This window comes from Clavelina lepadiformis, chromosome 3 (assembly GCF_947623445.1).
Source record: "Clavelina lepadiformis chromosome 3, kaClaLepa1.1, whole genome shotgun sequence".
In the NCBI taxonomy this organism is placed as follows: domain Eukaryota; kingdom Metazoa; phylum Chordata; class Ascidiacea; order Aplousobranchia; family Clavelinidae; genus Clavelina; species Clavelina lepadiformis.
The window spans coordinates 3,735,338-3,748,688 of record NC_135242.1 but is presented as its reverse complement, the minus strand read 5'-3'; the positions used below and the strand labels follow the sequence as shown (position 1 = coordinate 3,748,688).

Genomic DNA, 13,351 nt, shown 5'->3' with positions numbered 1-13,351 from the left:
CACCCCTACTAGCTTGCACCAATACCGACCACTCGTCTTTTCTCTCGAGCATGCAATTCACAAAATGGCTACGTGCTATCATAACCACGCTGGTCTTAGCAAAACTCAATCACTCTCTCGAATTCTTCGTCAAGAATGGAGTTTCGGGCCGGTAAGGTTTTCCAAAAATATGTTAGGTTGTTCAGATGCTTCGTAATTTTAAGGTCGGTGCATTTTGTAAAATAATAAGATGTTAGTTTAGGGAAATACAAGAATTTTAGATTTTCAGCAAAAACATTGAAAGATCTGCTTTTGTATTACGAGTATAGTTCCTGTAGATAGATGTAAACAAACGTACTGCGTAAAAGAAAGGAACAAAGTTTAACCGACTATGAGAAAAAGAGCTGAACAATTTTAAAAACCATCTTTTCAAAACTTAAACCGCTCATACAGCAAGAAGACCTGATCAACATCTTCATGTGTCAGACATATACGATATTGAGATGATCAACCGACGTTTGGAACAGGATGCAGTTGACCGGATGTTTACGATCTAACCTGGTTTGACTTTAAGTGAAAGAAAGTAGATAGACAGAAACCTTGAAATAGCTGAAGCCTTGATACAGCTGAAAGGGTAACAGATGTTTTATAGTATATATACAGTACGTAATATTTTAATCAGAGGAAATTTATATGTAAACAAAACATGTAAACTTGACGTAAATCGCAATACGCATGATTAACAAATGAGGGTCGAGCAGACAGCCAAGCTAGCTGGGCTGTTGAGTGGATTCAAATGTCATCCAACTTTCATTGTATGCCAGAAATTGTTTTCGTCCACCTATTTCTATGTATAGTTCCAATTTTGATTCAATTTTGATTTTACTTTTTTTAATGTACAACACAAAAGAGATAGTTCAGTTTAAATCGCAAAACGTAAAAAGATTCCGAGTGTAATTTCGTCCATTAGTGTTGGCTATAGGTCCTTTGAAATGTCATGAGGAGCAAAATATTATAAAGGCGATGTCAGAAAACAAATTCGCATAGCGGCGTATACAAAAAGTTTGACGTTCTGTTTATCTGAAAAAATATATATAATACGAAAAACAGAAAACTATAAATTAAGCTTGTTGTTAATATTTTTTTTGTTATAAGCAATCGTCTAATATTAACAAAAGAAGCACTGTAGTTGGAAACATAAGAAAGCGACACTTTCCGGCGTGCATCTATTTGTAGCGCAGCGCCAGATGTATTCAGCTTCATTACGTTTTATTTACCGATACAGTCAAATTGATTTGAAAGGAAATAACGAAGCACAATAACAAATCGGCGGTCACAAGTGCGAAGTTAAACCGGCACTTAGGCACGGATACGTCGCCTTCTTTGACCGTCGTCTATCCATTTAGGAGTTTAAACAAATAGAGAGATATAATCGGCAGGGCTGGAACAGGTTGAGAAGAATCTTTGATCTGAAGTGGGAAGATTAACAAGTGATAGGATAGAAACTAAATGTCTTAATAAGGATTTCCTTTTGTATGAAAACGTGAGCACCCTCGTAGGTTTTGCAACGTTTCGGTTAATATAAATCGTTACGGTACACTGTAAGTAGGCCAAAGAGATAAGTTCAATTAGATCGACCAAAAACCCGCAATTCGTGCAAAAAAGTGCGTGTTACCACAAAGAAGCAATTAAAGATGTAATTTGTGAGATTTCAGAAACAAACTGGAGTAACTATTTTACGATATTCCATAAGTTGTATACCACTAAGCGGGGTGGAAACTTTATAAGTACAACGTGACAAGTATAACCTGTCAGCTGAAACGAAACAAAAGAGACAAAGTGATTTTCGTCTTTTGACGGTAAAACGGAAAATACAGTTTCATAAACTTTGACCTTTTATGTTCCAATATGCATATTGACTCCTCACATAACTTGACCTGTCGCCATGGAAACTACACGAATTGTTGACGACACGCCCAGTGAATCTAAAACGATCGAATTTCAGTGACCACCGGCGTTAGAATAGCGAATAAAATAGATGTTTGATGAACACACACCTGTGCAGAAGAAGATTTTGAAATCGACTTTGCAAGGTTATTGGTAAAAGCTTATGACTAGTTACTAGCAAGTTATCAGTACAATGATGGTATATTTATTATGAAGTTATTTTTTATTTGAAAAGGTCGTTGGTTAAGCTTAAGTTTGAAGTAGGCTTTCATTTATTTGCAACTTTGAACGAGCTTGTCCTATCGAGAAGAGTTTTCAAATCAGCGGGCTAATGTGTACTCGGATCGCCGTGAGCCACCACACTTACAACTCGATGCTTGCACAGCACCCGCGAAGCGGAGATATTCACGGAGCCGGCGGATCAGCATCCGCAAACTCAAGCGCGGAAATGGTGTCCGCCTTAAGTCCAGTCCAGCTCACACTCCTGGATCACAGGAAACAGACCAGTCATACGGACGACTACAACGCCCGCTACCATCCGAACAGTTACTACCAGTTGGAGAACAAACGAGATTTGGCAAGTCCGGGGCGATATGAAGAATTCAGGAAGCCAAGCTCCGAATCGTCATCACTTTCTTGCTCTTACAACGCTCTGGGAGAAAGCATGGCGGCAAAATATGGGCTTGAGCAGGAGCCAAGGAATAATACGAACGACGCATACTCGTCTGTCATGTCCTCCACCCCCCATTACAACTCGCCCCCTCCGTACGAACCCCAGAAATGTATTGGACCGAACGCCCCGTCCGAACTTTCCAAATTCGAAAACGCCGTCCACGAACTGACAAACAGCGCTACCAAACCCACGATGGCGTCATCTATAAACGCGCCGAGCCCCAATGACGTGTCGATGACGTCATGCGTGCGAGAGGAGCCGGTGCAAAAGAACGAGAAGGTGAGGAAGGTGGAAGCGAGGCTGGAGATGAAGTCACTGTGGGGTGAATTCAACGATCTGGGAACGGAGATGATTGTTACGAAGGCGGGGAGGTGAGCCGGAAATTTGTGGCTAAAAGTCCGATGTAAATATGAACCAGGATTGTTAAATCAAAAATCTTAAAAATTTTTAATCCTTAGCTTAAAAATTAAAAATAAAAATGTTAGACTAAAAGTCATATTAAATCGTCAAAGTAACGTTATCAGTTATAGTAAATCATGCTAAATTACGTTAAATCATATTGAAATTATTAAATCATATTAAAAATCATAATAAATCTCCATGAAATAATGTCCTTAGATTTAATTTTACAATGTTAAGCCTTACAAACGATGCTCGGAATAATGACGCACGAATTTTGAGTGCATCAATGTATTTAATTAAAACTTTCCTAAAATTAATGATGAACTGATCATTCAGCAAAAATTTAAGAAGCTCCTCCCGTTATTGATTTTGCTACATTTGTGCAGTCATTTTACTAAAGAGCTGTAATTTTTAAGAACAGCAAGTATAAATTTACAGATATTGCTCATAACTAGTGGTGTATAGTCAGTCTCATTTATCTCCATTTCCTTTCTTTAAACGACAAATTCACAACTTTTCAGGGACCGTCGGTTTGAAGTAAATTTTTACTTTCTTTGTTTAGAAAACATTTATCAAAGTAATGCTTGAACATAAAAACTCGAAAATAAAGTTTTTTGTAAAAAATGTGCGTAAATCATTATTAAAGCTTTAGGTGTAATCATCCTAGCTACCACATAATATTTTTATTGAATAATTAATACTTTAATTAGAAACTAAAAGGAAAATTTTTATTGCCTTTGACATATTTTGTCTAGATTCCGTCATTATGGACAAATTTGTGTGACGTGACGCAAATTAAGCTGTGAAACGGAATTTTCACCAATCGTCATATGACATTATAAAGTAAATGATAAACTAATTTTTTGATTGAAAAGAATTCCAATCAAACATCACATATCAATATAAATGGCGTTAAAAGGGCTACTTCTGAAATGCCAAAATGACTAATAATTACGAATTCACCTATCGCGTGTTTGCTCGTCACAAATTACACGTGACAACAAACACTATAGCTTTTGTGATGTCAGTAAGTGTGCCAGCGAATAGCAAACAAAGTCACAAAAAGTATGATCTCCCTTGAATAGAGTGACTTAGACAAACTTTCAAATGCCGATTGGTGACGTAACATTGACACAAAGTTACCCTGTCTGACAACGGTAGAGTTATGACGTCTTGGGTAAATATAAAATGACAGAATGTATGACGCTACTTGTACAACATGGTGGCAAAAGAGACGTTTATCCTTACTTACAGTGCTACAGTACTACCCTTACATACCCTACCCTTGCCAGGTTCTGTGTGGCAGTCAAGGTGACCCGGGACACCAATTAAACTTTCCTGCAAGATTCCTCACTCCTCTTAGCAGTACACGAGCACACAACCTAATTAAAACTAAACTCCAATGCGCAAACGACACAACGCTTACATAACGGCCAGGTGCAATCAGGCCTAGATTAAATGCGCACGGTAAAGCATTAAAAGAATGAAATAAAGAATAAAAACAGGAAAATGTGAAATAGCTAAGGCAGTGAAGTAAAAACAATAAAAATGCTATTTGTCAAACAAGTGTTGACGTTGAATAAAACATGACAATAAATAAATATTTTTACATTTATTCCAGACGTATAAGTTAACATAAAAACGTGAAAACGCAAAGTTTTCAGCAAAACCAAATGACGGATCGAAGTTTTTCTCAAGCTAAACAATTTTCTCATACATGGGCAGTCATAGACTTTGATAAGACACAGCATCAGAGTAAGTCATTTGGCATCATAAACACCGTTCTCCGTGCCTACGTGAAATCCGTTTGCAGTGTGAGCTCAATTTATTACGAATTCTCTAGCCTGCTGGTTAGTTATAGATATAAAACCACCCTTACGTATTAATCGGGTGTGGTTACTCCTTTTGTTTATGAATAGATTTGGTGATAAGAACTTATTGTAGCGATCCCGTAAGAAGAATTATCATTATTGTTACGCAGTCAAGCTTCCCGCGGCATCTGGAAATTGTCACAACTTCGAAAACAAAATTGCCAGTTTTCTCGCTGTACACGATTTTGAAAAACCAGCAACGCAACAATTTTGTAAAATTGGGTCTCGGAGCATTTTGTGCCTCAAACGTTTTGTTTGGACTTGTCAAGGCATCTTGTCAAAGCATATTGGACAACAACCTGTCCGTATTTTCAATGTATACTGTATTACTGTTCTGGGGGTATAGTGTATTAATTTTAGCATATTAATTTGCTGATAGTCAGAAAATTACAAATTACTGTGAAATGTATATCCGGAAAATTGCAGCAATTATGAAAAATTTGATGCGAAAGCGAAAGTTTTTAAATAAAAATAAATTGTTTTATAAAAGTACTTCTTGTTTAACTTTATAACGTAACGATACGTCATGAACAGGCGAAGAGGATATATATGCCGGTATGAAAACTATAGCACTAATTATATACCAACGTCACGTAATTTGTTAATACACAGATTGTAGTTGTGTTAATAAAAAAATGCAGAAGCAAGTTAAGTAAAATTTAGCAAATAACTCATTCAGTTCCCTATCACAACTTAGACGTTGTATACCGCTTATAAAACCCTCCCAAAGAACGTGTATTGCACTGCCCACACTGTGGACTTTGTGTACAGCCGGATTAAATTGCATGCACATTGCTTCTTTTTATCGTTTAACAAGTTTTCTTATCGCTTTGCGGCTTTCAAACAACGATGAATCACCGGCGGCCTGTATACTGGTCCCTGCTGGGCGAGATTATCTCTCAGCTTGGAAAATTCTTTTTTCTGTGAAACTGAAAAAGCTTCACTGGAGGAATTTTATTTGAAATGTTTAAGATCCGAAATTCTTTTCCGGAAACTTAAAACAAAACAATTTGAGATGAAGCAAAGAAAAAAGATTGTAAAGATTTTTATTATTTCAACATGTAAGGTTATGTTGTTATGTTGTTATCAATCTTTGAGCAGCAAATTCTGAAATTGATTTAAGTCACTTTTTAAACATTAAAATTCAAAGGAACTTGAAAATGTACGAAGTTACTATATGTTGTTAATGAGTATGATCAAGCGTTTTTGTGAACATTTCGCAAAAATTGTTTCAAATTATTATTCTTTGTCTATTTGTACGAAACTGGTCAGAGAAAAAGTAAAAAGAATATATTATTTATTAACATAGTTTCATCAATCTGCGCCATATTTTCTAAGTAGCTTTTAGCCATTTTATATTTTATTGTTTCCTGAAGTAAAAGTTTATTGCCTTTTCCAGGCGAATGTTTCCCACATTTCAAGTGAAAGTCTTCGGTCTTGACGCGGAGAGCGATTACATCTTAATGATGGATTTTGTTCCAGTCGACGACAAGAGATATCGTTACGCCTTTCACACGTCAGTTGAGCCAGATTTAATATCAATTGTTGTTTATTGTAACTCCCATTTAGCTCATTTGTTATTACGTGTATAGAAATGTTTTTTGAGGGACACTTGTTGAAAATTATATACATTAAAAACATCGTCCAAAAACAACCGTTTTGTAGATTTCCAAAATTTAGTAAAATGTAAATTCTTCCCAAGGTCAAGTTGGTCTGTGGCGGGAAAAGCGGACGCCGCGATGCCGCCGCGGATCCATCGACACCCGGATTCTCCGGCCAAGGGAGGGCACTGGATGAAGCAAATTGTCTCCTTCGACAAATTGAAATTAACAAACAACCTCTTGGACGACAATGGACACGTGAGTACTGTTTCCTGAAATTCATAAAGTAAATTCTTTGCTTTTTTGCTTTGTATTACTGAGCCTATTTTTATTTTTGAATTTATTCAGCGCAAGAATCTTCTGTTAACGAAATTTCAAAATCGTTCAAATCTTTACTCGAAACCTTATTACCAGTGACCAAGAAAATTAAATAGAAAATGCATAAAACCATAATATTTTGAACCGAACGCTATAAAACAAAACATAGTTCGCTTGCTAAAACGATGTTGCTAAATTTGCAATTTTATATGAAACCTTGGCACTTATTGTAATATGGAAAAAATTCAAACAAACTTTGCTGTAAACAACGCTCTTTCGAAGTTAAAAACTACAAAATGACATTACATGTTTAATACACTACGTCAGGTTACCGGTGCAGCTTTCATTGTTACGCATGCATGCATGCAGTATTGTATAGCTATTGTATTTGTTTTTGCACCAAATGATTTAAAGTTTGATGGCAAGTGCGTGTTAACGAAAAAGTCCTTAGCTATAAGTGATCGTATAATCTTCTCTATGGAAAGAGTTAAAACGCAATTAATACGAACCTTTTAAGGATAAAAAGACGCAAAATGTGGAATAAACAGCTATCAGTATACATTTTCTGGCAGGAAGCTTTTAATTTTGTTTATTAAAAACTTAATCCCTTTCTTAAAACAGCACCAAATTAACATCGGCTTAAAACTCTGGCACCTGCTAACGCGTACAAGTTTCAAAAACACTTTCAAACAATCGCACCTGTGTAAAGGTGGGCGCAGTGAAATGGGTTAACATTTCAGCGATCCATAAAGATACCTTCTTTACAAATCCATTTGCCTTAAGATGTCGCCATTTTGTTTGTGGTGGTGGTGGTTGCAAGAAAGTCAAAATTTCAAAAATATTTAAAAACGAACATAACAGATGTTACTTAAAACCTTGTTTTAGCATTTAAACTTACACTGCACTTCAATTGAACACTTGTTTACGCCTGTATAAAATACTGCGTTCTGCTGGATATGGGGCAATTGAGCCTTATTTTATACGTTACGATCATCCTTAAGTTAACCTCTGTCATCTACTTAAAGTTAAAAGGCATCGTAAATAAAAAGGGTATTTACAGCTTACCATGCTGTTTTATTTCTTTTCCAGATCATTTTGAACTCGATGCATCGATTCCAGCCGAGATTCCATGTGATTTTAGTAGACAATAGCGCCGACAGCGATAAGCGTGCTGAGGAAAATTTCAAGACTTTTGTGTTTGAAGAAACAAAATTTACAGCCGTGACAGCTTATCAAAATCACAGAGTAAGTTTTTTGGACGATATTTCCAGTTTTTGAAAAATATGACAAACATTCGAATGGCCTGGACCATTTGTCACGGCAATCTGTCCACAGCTTGAATTGTCACCTAACAACACGTTTCAATTTTTGACAAGAGAATGTTTCGTGGGTTCCTTTAGCAAACCCTACATTCCGCCAGCAGTTTAGAAAAGCATCATTAAAAAGTAGTGAAAAAGGTAAAACGCAGAAATTTTTGTGTTGCGCTGAAAAGAAACATGTCCGCAACAAACTTGCGTATTTTATTGAAATTTTCCATTTCTGGAGAAACTTTTGTGGAAATCTTCAACGGAATAACTCGAAAATGATTCCTGATAGTGCAAAATGCGGAAAAGTTTGATTAAAATCGGCAATCTCTTGCATATGTCCATCCCTCTAAACGTCTAAAAGCCCGGTGCTGTATGCCGGAAAGAGTTATGGCGTGGCATATCAACGTGGCATTGACTTCTAAGTAATAGAGAAAAAGATGGTCACGGTTCATGAGAAACGAGGGAACAGTGCGGAAAGCGTGATGTGTGATGTGGGCGCGTTCAGTTCGTTTTGAACGAGGCACGAAGACAAACAAGCCTGAAGGTGTGAGGTTGAATCATCACTGCTGTGTTTATTTGCTTAAAAGTACCAGCACTCTTTTCCGGTTAACTTTTCAGGATACTGTTACCTCTTCTTTGTGGCCAACTTATAGGCTTAATGCTTTTGAAATCTCTGTGTCGTTTACTTACGGTATGATTTCAATGTATCTTTGTGTGTTTTCCTTTTCCCTTGGGCTTTGTAATTTGTAATATGGGCAAAGCTGAATAATTCCTCAACCATTCAAGGTTTTATTTTTATAACAAGACTTTATTTCCTTCCCTGAACAATCCTTTTATTCTGACCTCACAATCATAACTGGATCTCGAGCGGGAACAATGACCGCTCTACGTGGAGCCTTCGTGGGGTGAATTGTCCTCTCATAATTGGGGGTCTAAGAGGTGCGTGGGTACACAAGGGACACGCGCAGAGCATACCAACAGCTGACATCTATCAAAATCTCCGTCGGTAGATACTCGAAAACGCCACTTCAAAAGAAACCCGTTCTCGTGAGCGTGGCGGCGGGTGACAGGCCAGGAATTTGTCAAAAGATGGCTTCACGCCGCAGCAGGTGTCGCCGATTTCTAAACGTCACTTTTCGCTGGGGTGTGTTTTTCAACTTTCCACAAACCACTAACGTCGAAACAACAAAGATTTGCAACACCGTTCAGTCAAAAATAAACAAATTATGACAAATCGCAGAAACTAAAACGAAAAACTGTCGCTCTCTTGCCCCAAATGCGCCCCACCTGATGGTCATTAACCGTAAACCTGAACTTCAACGGTCGTGGCATGAAAAGACTAATTGAAACGGTCTTTCAAACTAGCCTTAGAAGTATCTAGGAGGCTTCTTATAAGTTTTAACTTTTGAAAACAACTATACCGACACCACTTTTAAACATTTATGTGCATTGGTCGTTACAGCTGTACACCCAAATGTATTGAGTAAGCCGGCTGAAAAGTTATTGAGATAATCTTACAAAACCGATAAATTTGATAAATAATTTCATTTTAATGAAAGCTTATTCAGTAACAAAGCTTATTGAAATGTAAACATGTTATATGACACACATCACTGAGCACAAACATTAGAAGTGTTTTTGCACTTTGTTAATTATATACAGACTACTGAAAATAGAAACGTAAAGAAAAATGTGACGACGATGAAATAAAATATGAATACGTCAACAAAGACGAAAGCGCATGATAACTTCGATAGCATCGAGAAAGAGACAAGGTATTTTAGGAGGTAACCAGACATCTACCGTTCGTACTAAATGAGGCGTGACCTGTTGATTTTTGTTCAGAATTTGATTTTTTAGCGCAAGGGTCCTGAATAAACAGAATTACTCTCCTTCATTCTTAATTCGTTCATGCGAAGATTGTTTTGATGTTAGGACAACGTTGTGCTGTTATTTTAAGCTGTCTTTGGTTAAAAAATTACACTTTTTGCCTCCGAATTGTTTTTCCATATAGTTTCATTCATTTTTAGTGCGGGGTAAATTTCAGTTATGGGCAAGTTGGAAGTATTTTATTTGCATTTGAAGACATAGATCAAAATGCCCAGGCACAAACATCCCATGGAACGAAAATGTTGGTTTAGTTAACGACGGGGTCGTTGCCTTTTAGTTTTCTTAACTGGACAAAAACAATTAAAGGCAAAACAACAAACGTCTGCACTGGTGGTTGGGAGCAAAACGCCATCATAGATAACCCCTAACCCACTCGCCCCTTAAGGGTGACATTTGCAGATTGGAAGTGGGGCAATGTTTGATGATATGCATACCCTGTTGCTTTAGCTGATTGCTGGGAGTAACTTAACTCTTTCTAATTGTTCGACCATTACTTGTGATCTACTGGCCTCGACATGGATAAAGAAAACAATGAAACTTGTCAGTCCCTGCCCAAATTTAGCTCAGAAAATCACCAAATTTGTAAAAAAATTGAAATCTGCGTTCCAACGTTGTTAAGAAAGGTTAAAGTTACCGCAAAAATCTTTTTTCTTCCTGAAGTATCGCCATAAACAGTTGGCAACGTCGTATACATGACAGGCGGCCATTTTGTTAAGAGTTCAGTGCATACGCCCGGCTTGATCTTTAGCAAGATATAGTTTATAGTATGTTAAAATGTTTCACTAAAACGAAACATAGTTGTAACTACATATTTCACAACATAAAACAATCTCAAAATACTTCGAACTTTTGAACCGGTATTATGATTTCATTGTAACGCCGCACAGGAAAAAGTTACGTTCTTAAATAACTTTCCGCCAGGTTTGCAAAAGGAAAAATCTTTAGAGTGGAATCGGTAGTTGTATTTAAAATCTTTTTTTCATAAGAAAATTTTTTTTCGAAAATAATAAAACTTTTTAATTGTGCCACCGCAGCACTTTTTTGTTTGTTTTCCTCCAGATTAATCCGTCGTGCATATGAAGTTCAATGTATGATAATCCTGTTACTTTATTTGCAGATAACCCAGCTCAAAATCCAAAGCAATCCATTCGCGAAAGGCTTCCGTGATTGCGATCAGGACGAATGGTAGGCCTACGTTGTAACAATTCTTCTATAAGACAGAACTGAGTTCTAGAATGCTTTCCGGGAGGCAACTAATCCTGTAATGAATGCCAAACGTGATACCCGCCATGATTTCTTTCACCACTTCGTAATTTGCGAGCTGCTGATCAATCAACGACTGCCCACCTCGCTTTTATTAAGCGCTCCCTTAGACGGTTATTGCGTCATCATCTTTTCATATTTTGGTCGTCTTTCGCAAACGGAAGTTCGTTGTAAACGTGCTTAGTGTCGTGTTCACGTTAAAAGTACTTTAATCAGTATAGATAGATAGATAGATTTTTGTTCAATTAACATAAAAATATTGAAGGCCTTCTTTGCTCAAGTCCAAGCAATTATATCGTTAACGTTACAGTTAAAAAATAATGTGCCCAACCGCACGCTCAGAGAATACACAGTGTAGCAATCAAGAATTAACGAATCTTAGAACGAAAATCTTAATTATAATATCAACGTTAAGTTTTCATTACGTCTGAACATGCGTAAAGCGCTCGGAACATTAATCGAATACTTGAAATGGTGATTAACCTTTATACAAAATACCAAATATTATGATGGAATAAGAATCTTCAATTGATATGAATCACCTTAAAAATACGTTTTTCTCGCAGCGCAATGGACGTCCTTGGAAGTTATTCTTCCTCATCATCAACAATTCCTTCCTCCGCTCGTCCACGGAGTCATCATCGACCGAGCTCTCTCCAGCTAATGGGAGTCGCTGCCAAGCACCGAGTCATGCAGCTCAATGAAGCGGCCGCTGAGAAAGGTATGGCGGCAAATTTAGGTGGACTGCATTTTTAATGATGTAATGATGATGTAAACTGTACTTCGCTCAGTAATACTCCAAGTAGTTATGTTGGGTTAACAAGTTAACAATAACAACGTTAAGTTAAGTAATACAAAATAAGTTAATTGTATAATAAGTTATAGTTATGCAGTTATAGTATGATAACAAGTTAACATTAATAATTTCTGGAGACTTTCTGTCGCGATTCTATCGGGCTTATTCGGTTAAATCTTTATTTTGATATGAAATCTGCAGAGAATGATGCGAAGTCGATGGTAAGATCTCCCGCGAGTGATCCCCATCTTTCTCCATCCGCCAACTTCTCACCTTCCTCCTCCAACACGCACGGCTATGGTGGTTGCTCTATGACGTCATCGCAAGCCCCAGCAATCCCCATCGCGCCACAACCACCCTTCGCGTGCCCGGAGGAACCCCCGAGACGATTGTCGCGTCTTGCAGCGCTAGAACGTCCCGCTCATCCATTTTTGACGCAGCCCGCGCACCAATTTCACTATTCTTCAAACCCAATGACGTCACCATTTGATGACGTCAGGACACCCAGCTACAAATACCACCAACCGGCTTACGCTGGTTATAGCGGGTATCTGCCCTCCCACACGAGGCACAACCCGTATCCGCTGAGTAAACCCCCGTACCCGGCACACCCTAACCCGGGTTACCCCGAATACCCGGACCCCATGTGTCGGTACTCGGTGTTTGACAATAGATGAGATATCGATCTTCAAGTAGGTTTTTCCTCCTACGTTTTGTTTTTGAAATTGCAGCGGAGTGTTATAGATCGCGCAAAAGCAAGAATTCAGCGGGACTTTTTAAGATCGTCTTATGTCGATGATTATCGTTTTACTCACACGAAGCTTTGAAGAATTTATTTTTGCTCCATCAAAAGTTCTCCACTGTTTGTTTTTTATTGCATGAAACTCATAATAGACATTTTCCTTTTCTTATAACCTAAAAATTAGAGAAAACGTGAAGTGCAATTTCTTAATATAGATTGCCTAGAGCTAGACAATCTCTTTGTATCTTCTGTATATTTTTACTTCAGATATGAATTTGTTCAGGCCTATAGTGAAAGATGACAATTTAAAAGCTGGTTTTATTGAAAGCAGTTTTGGTCAAAAGATGATCCTGTACGTTAGAGATTATTTACTGTTGCTTTTATTTTCTAGCAAAAATGTAGCTTGTATATAAACGCGTTTACATGACTTTTGCTTTCAAAGAAAAACTAAGACAAATTCTGGATTAACGTAATTACTTTGCCACCACCCATTCTCTAACACCTTGAAAATTTTCAATTAGATAACCTAAAATATTATTTTAAAGATATACAAAGAATAGTA

General features: G+C 37.4%; 1 protein-coding gene across 1 annotated transcript; it reads left to right on the top strand.

Annotated features, from left to right (window-relative positions):
- The first annotated feature begins 2,164 nt into the window (after nucleotides 1-2,164).
- LOC143450021 (T-box transcription factor TBX1-like) lies at nucleotides 2,165-13,216 on the top strand. Its single transcript, XM_076950407.1, has 7 exons — nucleotides 2,165-2,970; nucleotides 6,272-6,388; nucleotides 6,575-6,731; nucleotides 7,881-8,036; nucleotides 11,106-11,173; nucleotides 11,818-11,972; nucleotides 12,249-13,216. Exons 1-7 carry the CDS (start codon nucleotides 2,258-2,260, stop codon nucleotides 12,722-12,724), a joined length of 1,842 nt encoding a protein of 613 aa, XP_076806522.1. The 5' UTR covers nucleotides 2,165-2,257; the 3' UTR covers nucleotides 12,725-13,216.
- The last annotated feature ends 135 nt before the right edge of the window (nucleotides 13,217-13,351 follow it).